At 35.2% G+C, this 23,624-nt stretch overlaps 1 protein-coding gene across 6 annotated transcripts in view; it reads right to left on the bottom strand.

The window, feature by feature from the left end:
• Positions 1-23,624, bottom strand: part of KBTBD3 (kelch repeat and BTB domain containing 3) — a 26,491-nt gene continuing 2,867 nt past the window's right edge. For 3 of the 6 annotated variants that reach the window (XM_055272965.1, XM_055272964.1, XM_063635139.1), the window contains 2 exons: positions 7,784-8,028; positions 1-3,382 (listed from right to left, as the gene is read on the bottom strand). In XM_055272965.1, coding sequence (XP_055128940.1) covers positions 1,777-3,382; positions 7,784-8,016 — 1,839 coding nt within the window. In that variant the 5' untranslated portion in view covers positions 8,017-8,028 and the 3' untranslated portion in view covers positions 1-1,776. Of the gene's footprint in view, positions 3,383-7,783; positions 8,029-11,840; positions 14,200-20,721; positions 20,806-23,624 lie in introns of those variants that run through there. The other 3 variants (XM_055272963.1, XM_063635138.1, XM_063635137.1) reach the window with 2 other exon arrangements.

Raw genomic sequence — 23,624 nt, forward strand, 5'->3', positions numbered from 1 at the left:
TCAGTGGTGAAAACAATATTTATTTTAAACATACTCTATTAATATATATCCTTAAATTAACAGTTCAGTAAAATCCACATATAGGCTACTCACTGTGTTATGGTCTTTCTCAAATAATTAGTTTTCAAAGCCACACACACACAAACAAAAGCCTCCACTGAATTTTCCTTTTTTAAATACACAAAGTGCAGAGCCAACTACTCATGTGCTTAGATAAGAAGGCCACCAATTTTACAGAATACTCTTTATAAATATGTCATCTAATCAGGAACAGTCCTTGATTTTTAAACTTCATGAAAATGTACTCTGATATTCCATTCCATTTTGAAAAATACATTTGGAACTTATGGTTGCATGAATTTATATGATAAAATAAGAGAATCTTCATTTAGGTATATTTCTACTTAGGAACACACTTTTAAAGAATGTGCACATCTGAGAAATATTAACATTTACAACTGGGTGTAGAAAACTACATTTGGTTCCAGAGAAATACAATCTACACATTACCTGAGATGTAAAGCAGGGGTCTTAAAACCCAAAATGCCTTTATCTTTTAAACTGATTAAAGAAACATATACTCTTGGAAGGCAGAATCACCTACCTGAGAAAAAGGACCACAGTACTCTTACACTGTGTGGGTTAAAGATCAAACATCTTAACAGATGCAGGTTGTGAATACTATTATCAATACCAAAAGCCAAGTCATTTTTTTAATTTAGAAAATAATTCACTAAGAATAATTTACTGAAGTAGTAAACCAATATAGTGCTTTATAGTTGGTATACATCATCACAGAAAATTGATATGGTACTAATTTAAATCCTGAAATGTTTTATGTAGCTCAAATTTGGACAAAGCTTAAGAAATGCCATAATAATGATCCACTTAATTAGAGGTCAATTTTCTATGTCCTCAATTAGGCTGGAACCTAGCAATGATACATAAAAATACATAAAAAGTATTTTAGTACTACCATCCCAGAATCCAAAAATTTCCAATTGAGGGTTACATGTTAACATAAACTCAGGCCAGGTGTAACTTAGAACTACTAATTAAATCCAGAATGTTAATTTACTAAGATTGAACCAGAAAATGAGGGGGAGGGGGAGAGAGAGAGAGAGCTAGAAATTGAAACCAACTGACATTGAAAACTAATAGAATCAGCAATTTTTAAAGCATTTAAGTAATTGCTAATGGCATTATAACATGGTACATTATGCTGTTAATGAAAAAATGAGTCATTAAAAAAAGTTAAACTATGTTTAGTGTACTATTTATAAAGCTGGGAGAATTATTTCTGAACTAACTAAAAAAGGGTAAAAAGGGTACTTAAGTTAACCAGTCACAAATGATAGGAATTCAACAACTCATACCCACAGTAACAATATTCTCACCTCTGATTTATTTTTTACTTCATATAAGATACAGTGTAATTCATTTTTACTTTCTCAAGAGATTTCTCCCATCTAAATAGTACAAATCTTTTATGGACAGAGTACTTTAAAAATCAAAGTGTCAGAGTATATGATTTGTAGTTTCATGTGAAAATACTAAGTACTCTGGATACCCCAAGGTTAAATTATATTCAGTATAATTTTTGGTAAAATATATTGTGTATTTTAAGTTTTTGGAAACTGTTTATTCATATATGGTGTACATACATAACTAAAAGCAGGAACGTTTTATTTCATTAAGATGTATAGATCTTTTTACCTATCATTTTGGTTAACAAATTTACTTTAGGTTACTAGAACTGGACTCGTTTTAGAATGTTCAAGCACATAGATCAGAAAACCATGGGTCTCTGTATTTATTAAACTGAATCACCTGGCAGTAAAATTCTGTTAAGGCTCTAGGCATTGGTGAAACTTCTTCCCATTCAGACCTGTTGCTGTGGTAGACCTGCACTTCATCTGTGATTTCATCTGGTGCATAATCACCACCTAATATATAAATTTTATCTTCAATTCCAATTGCACCTGCATTAAAGCCTGCACACTCAAAAGATCCTTCGCCTTTCCAAACACAAGTGTCTGGACAAAAACTATAAACCTTATAGGTGGAAAGGTCACATATATACAGTGTACAGTTTACTGGTACAGCTTTAATTAATGTTGCATGAAAAAATTGCCCAAACTCTGCTACTAGTTCAGACCACTGATCAGTTGTAGCATTGTATTTAAAAAAGCAATCAAGTGATGGGTTAAAAGCATCTGTAATCTCTACCTCTGATCCAAGAACATAAATTACATTTTGGCATGTGCTTGCTTCTGGATAGTATATGCCTCTGGGTAATGGGCTAACAGATATCCATTCTTTGGAAAGAGGATTGTAAGATTCAACATCTAAGAGACTTTTAATGTCCCGGGATCCTCTAGTTTTTCCACCTATGACAAATAATCTATCGAGAGCCATAACTGATGTATGCATGGTTCTTGGTGTTTTCATAGTTGATACCAAGAAGAAATCATTTTTGACTGGACAGTAGCACCAGGTTTGATCAGTGGCATCATGATATGACTCAGCAATATGCAGTCGAACCGTTCGACAACATTTCCCTTTGCAACCACCTGTCAAGAATATTTTCTCTCCGTAACTCGAAAGACTAGATCCTGGCAAATCAATCAGGTGTGATTGCGGCAGTATTTTCCATGAATCAGTTTTAATGTTATAGCAAAATGTATATTGATTTTCTCCATTTTCCTCAGTTTTGTGAATGAATATGTATTTCTCAGTTGTGGATGGTCGAGCATCAGGGAAGAGTCCACCAGAACCTTGCACACACTTAATTGCATCCATGATTATGTCAAAACAGTTTGTGCTTTTGAGTAAACTCTCTTCATTGAACAGACAGTCCTGAAGTGTCTCCTCAGATAACTGATGTAATCTCACTTTTTCAATCAAATGAGGCAGATACTTTTGCCTTGATTCTAAGTTATGTTTAGTCCAACTAAGGACAACTTTCAGTACCATTTCTTCTTCAGGAACATTTAATTCATCTGATTCCAGACATTTTTGTAGTACTCCAAAATTCATCTCTAAGAAATCACTGGATTTAAATAATAAAGAAAAGTGATGTTGTACAAAGTGTAATGCATGATCAAACAAACTGGTGGAGCCATAGCTATCTGATATAGATAATAACTGTAAACAATTGACAAGATTAATACTTTTTATTAAAAAGTCACTGCAAGCTTTGGATAGGAAGGAAACTTGAAGAAATGATGACAACTGGAAGAACATTTCCACATTATCATCTGTTATTTTTGTTTTTCCAGTATAGGCATAATCGAGAAATGCTTTTACTGCTTTGGAGGACAAATTAGTAATGGTAACACTTCCATCATCTCTTTCTTTCATGTTTACTTCAAACATAGCCCTGCAAAAATAAAGAACACAGAAAAACAGCAGGAATATTTTATTCCATAATTATTTTCAATATTACCTTAAAGAGGATTCCTTACTCTTGACTTAAAATATATTTATAAAAGCATATTTTAATTGCCTCCTAATTAATATCTAGAATTATATAACATTATTTATCTGCCAACAAACATATTACAAAATGCCTATATTACAAAATATGTACACTACAGCTGAGCTATAGCAACTAATAAAAAAAGACTAAAAAGATTCAAATTTTGTATACTTATTTATTATTAACGCTATTGGGGCAAAACCTTGCTGATGGCCAAATTTCTTTATTTATGGATTAATTAGTAACAACTGTGCTGGTGATAACTAAAATTACTTAAAATATAATTATTTAGGGCTTAGGATTTAAAAGTCTCTTTCAAATTCATCTTTGATTTCACATTAATGAAACAGAAAAGAGTACAGTGAGATACCTGATGTCTCCAATGACTCTATTGTGTGGGGAAAATTCACCAAATAAGATACATGTCTAAAAAGATATTTTATATAGTTCTTTAGGAGAGGGGGAATGTGATTTCCTAAAACTAAACAATAACAGTGTACCACATCAAGCAAAAAGGTGAAAAAAAAAAGGAGTTTGGTAATAGGCACTGAGAGATGGAGATAGGTCCCCAAATTTGAATAATTAGACCAGCTTGAAAGTTCTTCATAATAAGTTTTGTTTTATTGCTACATGGTAAAGCTGACAGAATCTAAGGAACTGGGAATTTCTTTGGCTTAGTTTAGGTAAAAACATAAATTATTTGGAAATGTATGGGCATGGAACAAAATGTATTTTACTATAGGTTCTGGTTTAATAATGATTTGTATTTGTGCCAGTATTGTCTAGGATGTCTTTCTGAGCAGTGTTCCTAGTTGCCCAAAGTATTCTAGGGGAAAACCAATTTACTTATCAGAGTCTACTCCAGAAGGTAATGAAATCTATTTAAAAAGTACAACATCCAACTGAAAAATATGAGTGGACTTGCAAAATGTTACACATTATGCAGGGTTTTTAAATAATGTATATCAATAGAAATATTAACCTGTGATAAAAATTATATAGATTATTAAGACATCTACAGCAGTTTAGGATAATATTGAGAGTCCATATAGCCCAGCTGGCTATATGGTCCATAGGGCCCAGCTGCCAGCGTATGTAGCCACTGCCACTTATTAGCTGTGTGGCCTTGGGGAGGTGACTTCTTTATTGTGCTTTGAATTCTTCATCTGAAAATGCAGGTACTGGTAGTATCTATGTCATTGGGTGCTGAGAAGAATAAATGGGTTAATTGATGCAAAGTATTAGCTTTTATTGCTATTATTATTTTAAAAAATGTTTTCTATCAGATTTGATGTATTTATAATTTACTATCGGCTTCCACATTTTCTTTGAGAAGACACATGTAAGATTATATTTCTGTACTTCATCCTATTCATCTTAAAGTATCCAGTTAACATCTATCTCCAATTTACCATCTTATCATGAAGTATGTATAAAACGTGTGTGATTCCTTTTCAGTTTCTTGTCTCCAATGACATGCCATCTCAATAATAATTTTTGTTTTCCAAAAACACTGTAAGAGGGATATTTTCATGCACTGTGCACTTTTCTGACATTTTTATTTTACATTTTCAGTATCCCATTAAGTGAGTTTGATCATATTATGAATTAGCAGCATTATAGGAGAGTGTAAATTGTCAAATGTCTATTACATATGTACATATTTTAATGTGAATTATGTACTCATTTCATAAAGTACTATATGTAATAAAGAATCTGATATTTTTGTTATTTAAACCAGGTAGAAAACTTTAAAAATACATTGTTCTAACAGTAATTTTAAAAACTAAAAGCAGGCCTATAAAAAACTAGCAGTAAGCTGAACAAAGAAATATGTGCAAAAATTATGTGTAAATTGAATAAAAAATAGCATCAAGAAGAGTGCAGGTCTATAAATTGAAATGCCTACATAAGAGTATTTTATTAGCATGAAAACATCACAGGGAAATCAAGCTGTGTGTTCATACCAGATTATTTACATTTTTGCTAGGTTTAGAAATAATAATCATAGCAGCTAATATTAACTGAATGAAGTAGGTACAGTGCTAATTATTACTTACATGTTATTTCATTTAAGCAATATAATAATTCTATGAGTTAAGTCCTATTTTTATAATCCTACTTTTTTACAAATGAGGAAACTGAGGCCTGAAGGGGTTAAGTGACTTGCCTAATAAAACATGTCTAGTAAATGGTAGAGCTTGGACTTAGACTTAGGGCATATGTATTAAGAGGCCAACTACTTAACCATTGTACCACACAGCTTCCTGTGATGAAGAGGGGACCTGAAGGATAGGGGGGCAGAAAAGAGTTACATGGAAGAAAAGTTAGGTTATAAGAGAGGAGGGAAGACACTGGTGGAAATAAGAATGGCACAGTATAAGACAGTAAGGGCCCCAGTGAAGTTCAAAGAACAACTTTGATTACCTGAGAGAAGAAATAAAAAGAATAGATGAAGACATATAGTCAAATTAGGCAAACAGCTAGTTCAAGACCGTTGTAGCCTCCATGGCCCCAGTAAACTGTGCTGCAGTACTAAGCCATTGCTCCCAATTACAAAGCAAGAGCCCCTACAGGAACAGGTGTTTAGCAGGAAGTATGTATCAGTATATGTTTGTTGAATGAAATCTAGCTTGTAAGGTTTACTCTAAAGGCAATAAGGATGAGATCTAATTAGATGGCGGTAAAAAAATTGGGGTTAAATTGAGGATTCAAAACAGTATAAATTAACTTGCATATAAAATATGCATCTTAGTATTTCTACATCTTAAACCTTATTTTTTAATCAAGTTTATTAGAGATTTAAACCCTGCTTAATTCAAATTAAAATTGCTTCCACAAATGAACATAATGCAAAATATTACAATTAGGATTTAAGTTTATTGTGGTATAACTAGGAAGGCTGAAGATCAGGGTTTCACCAAAAGGGGCTTGTCTATTGACCAAGAAGCCTCACAGGATAGTACTACCTTGATACAATTAACACAGTAATTGCAAGGTCATGTGTCTGACCCTTAACCTCGCAGAATTGGAAACCTGCTGTCATCATAGTGATTACTGCAGTGTTATGAATAGGATATTCTCTTTAGGGTGATCTACATGGGAAACCAAATTCTATTCAGAAGGTTGCTTAGAATTAGAACAAGCTGAGTGCTTTCAAGAAATGCCTTATAGCTAAGAAGTACTTTTCCCTAATATAAGAAGAGGATGAATTTGCTAAGGAGAGGATACATTTTTAAATCGGTTAGAGCCTCCTCTCCCCATAATACATGAATACAACATAGGACGGAAATTTACTTTTCTCTCAGAGTTATTTTCTTCAAATTTTGCTTCCATTTTTGTTCAACCTGTCGTCTTCTTTTTCTAAAATAATACAACACAGGGATCCCCCAAATAAAGCTGACACCATCAAAAAAATTTCTTCTGTCCCAGAGCATTTCAAGGGATTAATGTTCCAGAGAACTTTGGGAAATGCTGACCTGGGAAGTCCTATATTTTAAAAAAAAAGGTAGTCTTAAATTCTCTCCTACTAAAAAATCATGGCCTGGAGCAGTGGCTCACGCCTGTAATCCTAGCACTTTGAGAGGCCAAGGCGGGCTGATCACGAGGTCAGGAAATCGAGACCATCCTGGCTAACACGGTGAAACCCTGTCTCTACTAAAAATACAAAACATTAGCCGGGTGTGGTGGCGGGCGCCTGTAGTCCCAGCTACTCAGGAGGCTGAGGCAGGAGAACGGCTTGAAGCTGGGAGGCGGAGCTTGCAGTGAGCCGAGATCACACCACTGCACTCCAGCCTGGGCGACAGAGCAAGACTCCATCTAAAAAAAAAAAATCATTAGTTAATCTTGGTTCTAATTAGGTTTTTTGTTTTTGTTTTTTTGAAATGGAGTCTCGCTCCGTTGCCCAGGCTGGAGTGCAGTGGTGTGTGGTGTGATCTCAGCTCACCCAACCTCAGCCTCCTGGGTTCAAGGGATTCTTGTGCCTCAGCCTCCTGTATAGCTGGGATTACAGGCGCACGCCATTGCGCCTGGCTAATTTTTGTATTTTTAGTAGAGACGGAGTTTCACCATGTTGGCCAGGCTGGTCTTGAAGTCCTGACCTCAGGTGATCTGCCTGCCTTGGCCTCTCAGGGTGCTGGGATTACAGGTGTGAGCCACCGTGCCCAGCCTAATTAGGTTTTTTTTTTTTTAAGAATTAAAAATTACTGTTGCATGTTCTTGTGGGGGAAAACTTGAGTGCAGTATAAAATAGAACTTAATTATCCAAATCATAAAATCTGAGGCATAGACAATGTAAAGTACCTGAAAAAGTCACTGCATGCTGCTAACACACAACGATGACACGGGATTATTTCATCTTTCATAATTATTTTGAAATCATAAAAGACATTTTGTTCTCTAAAATTCTGTAGTACACTTAAGATTTTTTGTCCATGATCTTCTGATACAAGGAAGTTGTTTTTCTTCTCAGATGGAATTCCATTACAGGTGCTTCGTTGATTGAAAGCATATGAATTATCCATAGCCAATTCCATATGTCCTTAGAACTAGAATAAACAAAAAAAAGTCACTGATGTAGTAGAGACCTAATGCAAGTTTCAGACTCCAAAATTTGCCCTCTTGATGGCAAATACACAAAAATAACCACTAAGAAAAATAATAAGACAGTAAAACTTGTTTTAAACATTTGTTTTCCTGACATTTAATATTAAATTCCTTTTGAATTTTCATAAATGTTGAGCTCATTGGAATAAAAGTATATTTTTCATAAGGGCTAACATTCAAGGCTATATAATTATGTTAAATAGCAAAATGTACAAGTTGTATAAATAGCTTATATAGGATTTCACTACATGATTAATATTATTACTATACATAAGAGGTGTTATTTCTAACATAGTTATTGAGTATATGCCCAACGCAATCCCCCTCCTTGCCAATCCTTTCTCTTCTGATAACAAAGTAGCTGTTAAAATGCTGATCTTGGACCATAAACTATATGCCTTCTGAGATTAGACTTTTACAAGATAATTGGTTGAAAAAGATCAGTATTAGATTGCATTAATTAGTTATGGCTTTAGTAAAAAAGAAAAAGGCAAGAACTTTTCCAAGTTGGGCTATTTAAAAGTAGAAAGGAAAACCGCATATATCTTAATTAAGAAAGATTTTTTAAACATGAGGTCAGAAAACCAAGATAGGTAAAGATCAGATAATTGTGAATATCATGAATTGCAAATTCAGCTCTAAACATAAAAGTTGCATCATCAAAAGCAAGTGGGAAACAGAAAGGAAAAGAGGATTGGGAACTTGGAAAACCAGACAAATAGAAAACCTTGATTCTACATTTCTGTTCCAGTTATCACCCTAAAACTTAGTGGCTTAAGACAACAATTTATAATCTCTAATGGTCCTGTGAGTTTAGGTGATGATTCTTGCTTGGGAGCTTTCATACAACTACAGGCAAATGGCAGCTGTGGCTGAAGCCATCTGAAGGTCTGACTGGGTTACATGTCCAGTATGGTTTCCTCATTCACATTTCTTATGATTCAGCTGGGATGGCTAGAAGAGATAGGGATCTTTCTTCTTTTTCTTATTTTTTTTTCTGAGAACAATTAGATATTTATTGATTCATTTAAAAATAACAAAAAATTTTATATAACTATATTCGATATATCTATTTAATATACATATTCATATATATCCATTTTATATACATACCTATGTATATAACTATATATAACTACAAAAATATATAAATGGATAACTGTAAAATAACTATTTTCCAAAACAAAAAAAAAAGTTTCTTGAGAAGGGTTACATTGTTTTATATTTTTGCAAATCTCTTTAACATCTGGCTTAATGGAAGACAACTAGATTCTCATATCTGCTTCTTTATTCAATCTTTTGTGAAATCGTATACCATGTAGGCACACATCCACAACCATCTGATCTTCAACAAACCTGACAAAAACAAGCAATGGGGAAAGGATTCCCTATTTAATAAATGGTCCTGGGAAAACTGGCTAGCCATATGCAGAAAACTGAAACTGGACCCCTTCCTTACACCTTATACAAAAATTAACTCAAAATGGATTAGAGACTTAAGTGTAAAACCCAAAACCATAAAAACCCTAGAAGAAAACCTAGGCAATACCATTCAGGACATAGGCATGGGCAAAGACTCCATGACTAAAACACCAAAAGCAATTGCAACAAAAGCCAAAATTGACAAATGGGATCTAATTAAACTAAAGAGCTTCTGCATAGCAAAAGAAACTAGTATCAGAGTGAACAGGCAACCTACAGAACGGGAGAAAATTTTTGCAATCTACCCATCTGAAAAAGGTCTAATATCCAGAATCTACAAGGAACTTAAACAAATTTGCAAGAAAAAAATAACCCCATCAAAAAGTGGGCAAAGGATATGACACCTCTCAAAAGGATATGACACTTCTCAAAAGAAGACAGTTACGCGGCCAATAAACATATGAAAAAAGGCTCATCCTCACTGATCATTAGGGTTTTCTCTTTCTTAACACACCCTCTCCAAGTAGCTAGCTGGTGCTTCTTCACAGCATGACAGTCTCAGAGTGGCTGGGCTTCTTGCATGAAGCTTGGTTCTCCCAGAGCTGGTGTTCCAAGAGGCCTAGATGGAAGCTAGATACTGGAGAAGTAGTCCAAATTGTCCTACAGCATCAATTAAAGCTCCATTCCAGGACCAAGACAATCTACTGCTGTGCTATGCAAGACAGTAACCATGAGCCATGTGTAGCTATTTAAATTACTTGTAAGTAAATACAACTAAAAATCCAGGTCCCTCATTGCTCTAGCCACATTTAAGTGGTCAGTCATATGTGGCGTGATGAGTGACAATTTGTTTAGGACACAGAGTGTCCACATTTTTGGTTAAACATTACTTCTGGGTATGTCTGTGAGGGTGTTCCAGATGAGATTAACATTTGAACTGGTACACTGAGTAAAGCAGATTGTCCTCCCCACTGTAGATGTGCCTCATCCTGTCTGTTGAAGGTCTGAATAGAACAAAAGGCTGAATAAGAAAGAACTCTTTCTTTCTGCCTGACTTCAAGCTGGAACTCAAACTGGAACTATACCATCAGCTCTCCTAAGTCTCCCGCTTGGTGACTACAAATCTTGGGTCTTCTCAGCCTCCATAATCACATGAGCTAATTCCTTATAGTTTTTCTGTCTGTCTGCCTCCATATATATACATTACAAACACATATACATATATATAGTAAAAATACCTATACATATGTACAGTAGAAATACAAATACGTGTGTGTGTGTGTGTGTGTATGTATATATATCCCTTTGGTTCTGTTTTTCTGAATAAGTCAGACTAATACATCTGCCTAGTGACTACTATATTATACAAAGCAAATATAAAACATTCTCATCATCACAGAAATTTCCACTGGATAGCCATTATACTGTGTGGAAAAATAGTGTGCCTGTGTGAATGTGTGTGGCTGTGGAGGTGTGTATGTGCCTGTGTGTGCAGGAGACAGTAATAGGTTGTAATTGGCAGTACTGCTGGAAATCTAAGTGACTTGTAGAAATCATTCTGTGTGTAGTGTTCTGAGTAACTATGAATAGGGAGACATATTAAAAATGAGAGTGGGTATCATGGAGGAAGAGAGATAATGAAAGGCTTGGAGGCTATTTCTGAGGAAAAGGAACGAGAGAACGAAACCAATATGATGGATGAAGATGAGGGCAGAGAGAGAGAGCAAGAGAGAGAGACAGTACAAAATTGATTTATTATAAGCTCACGTGATAATAGAGGCTAAGAAGTCCCAAGATCTACAACTAGTTAGCTGGATACCCAGGAGAGCTGACAGTACAGTTTCAGTACAAGTCCAAAGGCCTGAGAACCACAACAGCCAATGGTGTAAGTTTCAGTCCAAAAGCTGGCAAGCTTAAGACCCAAGAGGAGTCAATTTTTCAATTTGAGTCCAGTGGCAGGAAAAGACTGATATATGTCCCAACTCAAATAGGCAGGATAAATCTCCTATTACTCAGTCTTTTATTCTATTCAATTCTTCATTTGATTGGATAAGGCCCACCACACAGGAAAATCTGCTTTACTTGGTCCCCTCATTCACATGTTAATCTCATCCAGAAATATCCTTACAGACACATTCAGAATGTCTGACCAAATATCTGGGCACCAGATGGCCCAGGCAAGTTTATAAATGAAATTAACTGTCACGACACTTCAAATCTTGACTTAACAATGTTGATAACACATGACCTAGGATAGAAAAAGAGTATTTCAAATTAGAGTGAGGCATAAAGACAATTATATATGGCTAATGTCCCAGGACTAATTCTTTACCTCACAAGGCATCTTCATAAGTCACTTGTAAGACTGTTTTTAAAATTATGCATGTTTCCTCTTCTTTTCTAATATTTATAAAATACACAGATGTGAAATATTAGCTTGTGTAAAAATCATATATCTTCCCAAGAGTATGATATAATGTTGTTAAATAAGATGGCTACTAGCCTGAGGTTACGCTCTGTAACCAGCCCTCTTATGTTAAGAGAACTGAAACTTAACTTGGAAACATTTATTGTAACTGACTTAAAAACCAAAAACCAAAAACAAGCCTTAGCCAATCACAAACAGCCAACCAACCTACTGGTGACAAACAGGGAACTTCCATCAGACAATATCCAAATAAGGCAAATGCCTAGCTGTAGTCAATCAGGTAATTTCTCTACTTTGTTTCCATGTTCAACCTATAAAAGCTTGCTGGTCACACTGCTGGAGTGGAGCTCTCTGAACCTCTTTCAGTTTTGAATGCTACCTGATTCATGAATTGTTCTTTGCTCAAACTCTGTTAAATTTTATTTGCCTAAAGCTTTTCTTTTAACAATGCGAAATGAAAGAAAAAGTAGGGCATTAGAATCAGGCTGGAGTTCCAATGCTGGTTCAGCATTTACTTGTGATATATTTGAGGTAAATAACTTCTAATTTTTTATTATTATTTTCATCATCTGTAAAATGCAGATAAACTATATCTATCTAGTTGTGTTGTTGAGAATATTTAAAAAAAATACATAATTGGCTGGGCGCAGTGGCTCATGCCTGTAATCCCAGCACTTTGAGAGGCCGAGGTGGGCGGATCACATGGTCAAGAGTTTGACACTATCCTGGCCAACATGGTGAAACCCTGTCTCTAATAAAAATGTAAAATTTAGATGGGCGTGGTGGCTCATGCCTGTAGTCCCAGCTACTCAGGAGGCTAAGGCAGGAGAATCACTTGAACCCAGGAGGTGGAGGTTGCAGTGAGCTGAGATCCCAACACTGCACTCCAGCCTGGTGACAGAGAGAGACTCTGTCTCAAAAAGAAACGTAATTTAGCATATAATGTGTGTAAAATAAGTAGAAGTTAAGGCTTATTTTCTAAGAAATTTAACAGAAATGACGAGCAAATCATTTAATTGACATTAATCAATAAGTTTATACTTATAAAATCGTGGAGGAAGGGACAAGAGAAGCAGCTCTCTAATAATTCCTAGGGCATAAGAGTGAAGTTGAACACAAGAGCTCTCATTGCAAAGTTGTCTAATCTGGAGTGTCAGAATCAAAGGAAATAATAGAGAATTGGCAGGAGATTTGTGCAAGCCTCCCTAACTCCAAGATGATGAAAACAAATGTTTAAAAGAAATAGCCAGGGACTGGGAGTGGTGGCTTACCCTTGTAATCCCAGCACTTTAGGAGGTGGAGGCGGGGGGATCACCTGAGGTCAGGAGTTCAAGACTAGCCTGGCCAAAATGGTGAAACCCTGTCTCTATGAAAATACAAAAATTAGCCAGGCATGATGGCAGGTGCCTGTAATCCCAGCTACTTGAGAGGCTCACCGAGAGAATCGCTGGAGCCCGGGAGGCAGAGGTTGCAGTGGGCCGAGATTGCACCATTGTACTCCAGCCTGGGTGACAGAGTGAGGCTCTGTTTCTAAATAACTAACTAACTAACTAAATAAATAAATACAAATAAAAGGAATAGCCAGGAAGTATTTATACTATGCAAAAGGGCACCCAAAGCAGATACACAGACAATATGATTGAAAACAGTCTATACTAGTTTGACAGATATGTGTTGAAGCTGTGCAAAGGATCAAGGTGTCTTCTCAGTGTCACAATGTAGCCAAGATGTTACTCCTGGTCTCATTCTCCAGTCTAGTGATGAGCTGGGGCATCAATAACCTATAACAGCAATGTAGGGCATCTCTATGGCCTGTCTAAAATAACTACAGAATCGGGTGACTCAGTCCAGATTGCCTGGATGCCCCTTGGAATCGCTCTATGTTTTCATCCACTAAAAGATATGTATTTTAATCCCTCTGTGTGTTAGAGGAAGTTGACACTGAGGATCAAAAGACACATTATCTCCTACAACCTTAGATTCCACTGGATTTCTAAAAGATCTCTTGAAGATTAGAATAATAGATGTTAGCAAGGATATTTGATCAACATGGAACATTCTAAAGCAGTAATTACTACCCCATCCTCCAGGCTATCCAGTAGAGGAGACGTGGGGAAAAGGATGTGGGTAGATACTGAATATTAGTTTCACGATGTTTTTGTTCAAAAATACACAATAATTTTTATATTTTTAGTAGAGACGGGGTTTCACCATGTTGGCCAGAATGGTCTCAATCTCTTGACCTTGTGATCTGCCCACCTTGGCCTCCCAAAGTGCTGGGATTACAGGCATGAGCCACCACGCCCGGTCTGTTTTTGTTCTATATGCGATCGATATGTATACATGTTATCTGTGGAGCACTTGCTACATACCCGGTGCTGGTCTAGATGGATTGAAAATATAGTGGAAAATAGAATTTGTGAATGACACAAGTGAGCAAGGTATATGGCTGAGGAAGAATTCACAAAGAACAGTGAGAGAAATGGAGGAAAACCAGGAGAGGCAGTAGAAATTAAGGGAAGATAATTTCAAGTATGAAGTTGTCACCTATATCATCAAAAGGTGACGGGAAAATGTCACTGATGATTTGGGGTAAAATAGGGAGAGAACAGATAACAGTGGAGTTAAGTGGAAATAATGGGCACAATTTATATACATTATTCTTTTAAAAAGTTCATCAAGGCTGGGTGCGGTGGCTCATGCCTGTAATCCCAGCACTTTGGGGGGCCAAGGCAGGTGGATCACCTGAGGTCAGGAGTTCGAGACCAGCCTGGTCAACATGGTGAAATCTCGTCTCTACTAAAAATACAAAAATTAGCCAGCTGTGGTGATGGGCACCTGTAATCCCAGCTACTCAGGAGGCTGAGGCAGGAGAATTGCTTGAACCCAGGAGGCAGGGGTTGCAGTAAGCCGAGATCACACCACTGCACTCCAGCCTGGATGACAGAGCAAGACTGTCTCAAAAACAAAAACAAACAAGCAAAAAAAATTCATCAAAGTGGGGCCTAGAGGAGCATGTAGATACCAGGAAATTTTGTTTTGTTTTACTTTGGTATAGATGGGAGAAACTTGTGCATGTTAATACACTGAAAACAAAGGGCATGTTTGGAGGGAAATTTTGACAATGATCACAACAACCTAAATTCAATATCTACATCCACATCATACAGCAAAATGTTTTGGACCTTTAAACCAATAAATTGGAGAACAATACTATACAGCAAAACTTCTATTTCTGTTGACAGGTAAACATTGATAGGCAAATAAATGGTTCCGTTTCTAGCCATTTATTTGCTGTTTAGTTGTTTAGTGATATAATAAGAATGAAGGTACAGGGATTTATCATAAATAATTTATACAGTTATTTCATCCAACACTTATAATAATCCTTTAAGACTGGTATTAATAATTACTTCTTCAAACAGCAAATTGAGGCTCGGAGATTAAATAACATGCCTAAAAACATAAAACTAGTAGAAACATGCTTGTTCCACTAAATGTCTATGTTATTTCCAAAATGAATCATTCTGACCCTGGATTTTAATATCAAATGAAAGCTCAGAAAGCAATTTTAGTGCTCTTTAGATCCAACTATAAATATACTTGTCAAAAGTTACCACAGCAATTTAAGATCATTCTTAATAAGGATGACATACATGATAATACTAGCTAATATTTGCTGAGCCAGTAAGCTGTGCCAGGCACTGGCCTACAGAGTTCACATAGTATTTGATTTGATTCTTATAAATATAGTCCCTATTAAAAAAAACAAAAAGACTGCTTCCAGTAAGGTTTAGATGTACCTTTCCCTATTTCTCCTGCTAAGTACAAAAAAACAAAAAAAAACCAACAACAAAAACAAAAAACCCTGGAGATACATATAAATATAAATAAACATATATATAATACATACATATGAAGACAAATAAATGAAGACGATGAAAAGTGGAAAGCTGAAATCAGACTGACTAGTGACCTGAGGAACAACACACTGGTGAGTTCCCTGGGTTTTCCTTTTGCCTAGTATGTTCTAGGTCCTACAAAAGCTGCAACCCTGATACACCAGTGGGCACACACATAAACAGCCCCCGAACTGCCCTCTTTAGTCACAGAACCAGAAAAGGAGCAACCTAACAAGACAGAAATTTTTAAGGAAATAACCACTCCACCACAGCAGAAGACCACACAAAAAAATTCTGGCTCTATACCCACCCAAGCCTGCAAAGGTGCAATGGAGAGCCTAGAATTTCACTAATGACAGGCTATAATGAGGTGCTTCTATCATTCTCCTCCTATCCCCCCAACTAGAATGATATCAGAGAAGGCTAAATAATCACTAAAACATCTATGCAGGCCAGGCATGGTGGCTCACACCTGTAATCCCAACACTTGGGGAGGCCGAGGCGGGCAGATTACCTGAGGTCAGGAGTTCAAGACCAGCCTGGTCAACATAGTGAAACACCTCTCTACTAAAAATACAAAAATTAGCCGGGTGTGGTGGCGGGCACCTGGAGTGGTGGGCTCCCAGCTACTCAGGAGGCTGAGGCAGGAGAATTGCTTGAACCCGGGAGGCAGAAGTTGCAGTGAGCTGAGATCGTGCCACTGCACTACAGCCCAGGTGACAAGAGCAAAACTCCATCAAAAAAAAAAAAAAAAAAGTCTATTCAAAGAGATAACATTCATAAGTCACTATAGCTAAATCAAAATTAAATTCTAAATAAAGTTCAAGTAAGCCACAGGAGACAGAAAGAAAAAACAGAAATAAAAATAGAATAAACAGAAAACCGAAAATAAATTACAGACTTCAATACTGATGTTGCAATAATTGCACTAAATGTAAGTGGTCTACATACACCAATTAAAAGATAGATTACCAGAGAAGATTAAAAAGTGACCCAACTTTATGCTTCCCACAAGTAAATTCACTTCAAATATAATAAGTAGGTTGAAAGTAAAAGGATAGGAAAAGATACACTATACAAGCATTAATTAAAATAAAGCAGGCATGGCAATATAATTACAAGATAAAGTAGACCTGAGCAAGGGAAAGGAATATTATGTAATGTCCATCCACCACCAAGAAGACTAGCAATCAAAAACATATATGCACCAAATGATAGAGCTGTAAAATATGTGAAGCAAAAACTGATAAAACTGAAAAAAAAAACAGATAAATCCACTATTATAGCTAGAGACTTCAACACTCTTCTCTCTCAAATTAATAGAACTAGACAAGAAGTCAGTAAGCATATAGAGCTCAACAACACCGTCAATCAACAGAATCTAATCAACATTTATAGAAAACTCCACCTAACAACAGCAGACTACATATTCTTTCACCACAATAAAATCAAACTAAAAATCAATAACAAAAAGATAACATAAACATCTCCACGCACTTGGAAACATAATAACACACTTCTAAATAATCCATGGATCAAAGAGAAAGTTTCAAGTGTAATTTAAAACATACATTGAACTGAGTAAAAACTAAAATACAATATATCAAAATGTGTATGATGCAGCTAAAATAGTGCTGAGAGGAAAATTTTTAGCATTAGGTGCTTACATTACTACAATTCACCCAATATGAAATATATAATTTGAACAGCCCTGTAACCATTTAGGAAATTAAATTTACCAAAAGTTTAAAGAAGAATTCATACCAGTTCTACACAACTTCTTCAAGAAAACAGAAGCAGAGGGAAGATTCCCAACTAATTTTATGAAGTGAGTATTACTGTGGTACTCCAGACAAAGACAGTACCCAAAACAAACAAAGACCAAAACCCCACACTATGGACCAATATACTTCATAAATATAGATGCAAAAATTGTTTTAAAAATATTAGCAAAAAATCAGCAATATATAAAAGGAATTATACACTATGGCTAAGTAAGTTTATCCAAGGATGTAAGGCTGTTTCAATATTTGAATATCGATTAGTGTAATTTATCCTATTAGGCAGCTAAAGAAGAAAAACCACAAGACCATATCAATTGATGCATAAAAAGCATTTGAAAATATACAACACCCAGTTATGGGAAAAACTCTTAGCAAAAGAGGAAGAGAGGGGAAAAGTTCCCCCTTCTCAACTTGGTAGAGAAAAATCTACAAAAAACCTATAGAAAACATTATGCTAAATTATGGAATGCCTTCCCCCTAAGATGAGGAAAACAGCAAGGATGTCCACCCTTACCACTGCTATTCATCATAGTTCACACTTATTTAGAAGTACATTATTCAGTTTCCAAGGCATGTAAGCTCTAGCAAGCACACTAAAACAAGAAAATTCAATAAAAGGCATATACATTGGAAAGGAAGAAACAAAACTGCAACAAAACTTGCAAATTCCAAGATAGTCTACATAGAAAATCCAAAGGAATCTACCAGAAAAAAACCTCATAGAACTAATTAGCAAGTTCAGCAATGCCACAGGACACAAGAGCATCACACGAAAATCAATCATATTTCTATATACCAGCAATAAACACATAGAAACAAAATTTAAAACAAAAGCAAAAATTAAAAGCATAATAGTTCAAAAAAAAAGAAGTGAAAGAAATACGTATAAATCTAACAAAACATGCATAGGTCTTGTATGCTGAATAATATAAAATGCTAAAAAAATAAATCAAAGAAGACTAAAATGGAAAGACATGCCATGTCTGCAAATTGGAAAAGTCAACTTAATAAAGATGTCCCCTTAATTTCCTCCAAACTGATATAAAGGTTTAACACATTTTTTATCAAAATCCTGGCACAATTTTTTGTATATACAGATAAGATTACTGTAAAATTTATATGTAATGATAAAGAAAATAGAATATCTAACACAACCAAAAAGAATAATAATGAGGGAAGTATCAGTCTACCTGATTTCAAGACTTACTATAGCTATGGTAATCAATACTGTGTAATATTAGTGAAAGGAGAGACACATAGATCAGTGGAATACAATACACAATTGAGAAGTAGCCCCACACAGTATAGCCAAGTGACTTTTGACAAAGGTACAAATGCAATTCAATGGAAGAAAAAGAACCTTTTTTAACAAAAAATGCTGAAGAAAATGGATATCCACAGGCAAAAAAAAAAAATGAACCTTGACCTATACCTCATACTTTATGTAAAAATTAACTCAAAACGGGTCATAGATTTAAATGTAAAATATAAAACTTTTAGACACAAATACAGAAGAAAATCCTTGTAACCAGGGTCTCATTAATGAGCTCTGAGACATCAAAAGCACAACACATAAATGAAAAAAATTAATAGATTGGATTTTATATCAAAATTATATTTTTCCTCTGTGAAAGTCCCTTTATTTAAGAGGATGAAAAGACAAGCTATGAGCCAGGAAAAAAAAATTGCAAACTGAATCTAATAAAGAAATAATCTATAAAGAAATCTGAAAACTTACCAGTAAAAACAGACAATTCAATTTAAAAAACGCGCAAAAGGCACAAAGAGATATTTCACCAAAGAGAATATACAGATGGCAAATAAGCGCATGAAAAAATGTTCAACATCATTAGTCATTATGGAAATGGAAATTAAGACTGCAATAAATGTCCCTACCCATCTATCAAAATAGCTAAAATAAAATATAATGACAACACCAAACGCTTGAGGGCTTGCAGAGACACTGGATCACCCATACATTGTTGGTGGAAATAGTTTGGCAGTTTCTTAAAAAAACTAAACATACACCTACCATATTACCTAAGAATCATGCTGCTGAGCATTAGAAATAAAAGCTTATGTGTGCACAATAGCCTCTATATGTTTCATAATGCTTCATTTGTATAGACAAAAGCTGAGGGCAACCAAAATGTTGCACAATAGGTGAAAGAGTAAACAAATCATGGCACATCCATACAGTGGAATACTACTCACCATTAAAAATGGACGAAGTGTTGATACACATAATTTAAATAGGTTACAGGAATCTACGCATGTGAGAAAATTACAAGAAACTACACACACACATTGTACCAATGTCAAATTCCTGGTTTTGATCCTTTACTAGAATTATGTATGCACCCATTTGGGGAAACTGGGTGAAGGGTACATGGAAACTCTATCTTTACAACCTCTTGTGTAATTATTTTAAGAAATTAAAAGATAACAAAAGATCAATCAATTCAGAAACTATTTTGATGTTCCAGCTTTCTTCTTGCTCAAAACATAGAAAATGCAAATAAAACATAATTATTTAATTGGTATAAAATCATTCCTCTGTATTTTAAAATAAGTAGGAAATAAAACAGTAAAAAGGTGACTAAAGGAGATACTTCCAAAAGAACAAAAACTGTATCTCTGCATAGTGGCAAAGGTCCTGCGAATATCAATTTTTAAAACTCTAACCACAAACACTTTTTAATTAACTTTATTGTCATGCAAATCATGTATGTAATTTAGATCTTGTGTTGGATTAAGTCAATTATTGAGCCTCATGGTTCATGAATAAGTGGACCACATGATGTAAACACAAAGTTATTTTTATTTCTATAAATAGTAACAAAAACAAGTTTTACTTGAAAATTTCAAGTATCCTAAAATAATATAAAGAATCACAGATAGCTATTCACTTTTATAACACTGTTTTTAAAAAAAGTCTGCCATGTATATTCTATACAGAATGACAAATCCAAGGAGCTGAAAATTTCCATTTCTTAAATTTCATTTGAGTATATCCTACTTGTATAAGTGTATTTTGCAAATAACAAAGAATATGGCATTTGGAACTAGAGAAATAGTCCTAAATGGTTCATCACTTACTAGTGACTCCTACTTAGGCTCTCGGAGGCTTTGGCTTCCTCATCTGCAAAGTGGACACACCTATGACACTGGACTGTTGTGAGACTTAAATGATACAATGAATATTAATATTGTCAAATTATATGTAAATATTAATGATTAAAATCAATAACATTATTAACTGTTAAACAATTCTCAATTCTTGGTAAAAGATTTATAAGGCAATTTATTTTCTTCAAATAGTCTTCAAATTCAATTATGTTATTTCGTTGATTTTAAGACACAAATTTTTTCACACTTATCTGAAACTGACAGCCATCTTATAATCACTCTGGTTGGGTAGTAGTCATGACATATTTGTCATTACATGTGTATTAAACTTGAAGAATGGATATCAGTATGTTGGAAGAAAACCTTGGAGATAATAATGGACATTGGTTTAAGAAATGATACATCATTAATGCTCTAAACAGAGAATGATATTATAAAAATAAAACATGGACACAGAGACTCTGAGTTGAAAACCAGTGAAAAGACAGTTTGAATGTTAAGAAGTTTTAGGAATGCCTCAGCCAATTAATTTTGCTTATATTGTTCTTTGTATATAGGTGCAAGGGTATTATATGATTTTTTTAAAAGGGGGCTCTTTGCATGAGTAGAAAAAATTCTTAGTGATAAAGAGTTGTGCCATAGTTGGCATTTTTTTCTTAGTAGTATATAAAATAGTGTACTTTTAAGATTGCACCCCAGCTTCAATGAAACACCTTCCTGCCCAAAACACTGACTCAATTTTTAAAATGATTCTGTTATTGTTTTTTTTAAAAAGCCTTCCATTAAAATTTGATTTAAATAATTGAATAAATAAAGGTAGAAGAGTCAAGCCTAAGAACCAAGCCTTTGATAAAAAGTAATGACAAAAATCATATGCCACTTGACAAAAGTAGAACATTAAACTAAAGCTGTGCTCTGCCTGATCTGGGCTTTGATTTCACTGGGTCCTACAGTGATCTTAGTTTGGTCACTGATGTTTCAATATACAGCATGATTTCTGGCCTATTTTAGTAAATATTTATTATAGATGCTAACTATATGACAAGCACCGAATTAGGCACTAGAGATATAAAGAGAATAAAAGACAGACATGGTCCCTGCTTTTTTGTTTTCCAGTATCTGGTGAGGACGACATAATAAATAAAGTAGGCAAATAAATAATTATAAATTTTTATAAGTACTGTGAAGACAAAAGTAGGAAGTGGAAATAAAAATGAACAATGGGGGCATTCAATTTCAGACAATAACAAAAGGGGTAACAGGGAACACTTATATAGTGCTTATTATGTGCCATGCTTTGTACTATGTTTTTTGTTTGTTTTTTTGAGACACGGTTTTGCTGTGTCACCCAGGATGGAGTGCAGGGGCAGGAACACAGCTCACTGAAGCCTCAACCTCCTAGGCTCAAGCAGTCCTCCCACTTCATACTCCTGAGTAGCTGGGATTACAGGCGTGCATTAGCACACTCAGCTTTTTTTTTTTTTTTTTTTTTTTTGGGATCTCACTATGTTACCCAGGTTGGTCTCAAACTCCTGGCCTTAAGTGATCCTCATGCCTCAGCCTCCCAAAGTGCTGTTGACTACAGGCATGAGCCACCATGCCTGGCCCCATGCTATATGTTTTACGCATACTCTTTTAATCTTCAAAAAAAACTGGATAAAGTAGATACTTATCTTCACTTTACAAACAGAGAAAACGGGCTTTGATAATTTAAGTAATTTGGCTAAGATCATATAGCAAGTAAGCAGGGAGTTGGTATGTGAATTCAGTTTGGCTCGAGAGCCCTTGCTTTCAGCCACTACAATATTAGGGAAAGCCTTTCTGAAGTGTCATTTGAGAACTGAATGATAAGAAGGTAAGGGGTTAGTGGGAGAAATCACATATAAAGCCCTACAGGGGGAAAGGAGTCCTTCAGTTTTAGGAAATTAAAGGTGGCCAGTGTGGCTGGAGTAGTTAATGAAAGCAAGAGGGTCAGGAGATAGGGCTGCAGAAGGCAGTTGCTACCTCAGTCGGGATCCTATGGGTCACAGGAGCTGGGATTTTATTCTAAGTGAAATAGGAATGACTGATCACTTTCAACTGGACAGTGACATGACATCATTTTTAAAAAAAATATTTTTCTAGCTAATATGTCAAGAATGAATTGACAGGAGGTAAGAGAAGTAGGGTCCAAGTCATTCATTTATTCAACAAATATTAGACAGTTTATGGAGTAACAAATATTGTGGCAGGTACTATTCTAGATACTAGAAATACAGCTAAAAACAACACAGACAAGGTCCTCTACCCTGGAGTCTACTTTAGAATGCTGAACACCCCCTACACGCACATACCCCTTCCTTCTCATACATTAAGTTTCTCCCACCCTACTAGACATTTTCCATTAGCATGTAAATTCTAGCATCTTCCATCTTTAAACAAACATCCAACAAAAATCTGTCCTTTGACCTTTTATTCCCTCTAGCTACCATTCCATTTTTCTACTTCCTAAATCCAGAAAAACTTCTTTAAAGGACACTCTGTGGTAGTGTCACCTCCAGTTATTGTCTCAACCCACTACAATAAAATTCCTTTCTTTTACTCCATTAAAACTGCCGTTGTCAATGTCACCACACTACCATCTTGAAGCTAAATTCTCATTTCTCTCTCCTCATCTTATTTCACCTCTTAGGAATATTCACACTGTTAACTAGTCCTTGAAACACTCGTCTTTTAGTTTCTGTGCCACAACATTCTTCAGGTTTCCTACCTTGCTGGCCTCTCCTTCTCAGTCTAATTAGAGGGCAATATAACATAAGAATTAAGGGCATAGATTTCTAGATTTAGTTCTGAAGGCAAGTTGTGCTTATGGCATAGAAGACATTGGAAGAGAG

Source organism: Symphalangus syndactylus, chromosome 3, assembly GCF_028878055.3.
Source record: "Symphalangus syndactylus isolate Jambi chromosome 3, NHGRI_mSymSyn1-v2.1_pri, whole genome shotgun sequence".
NCBI lineage: Eukaryota > Metazoa > Chordata > Mammalia > Primates > Hylobatidae > Symphalangus > Symphalangus syndactylus.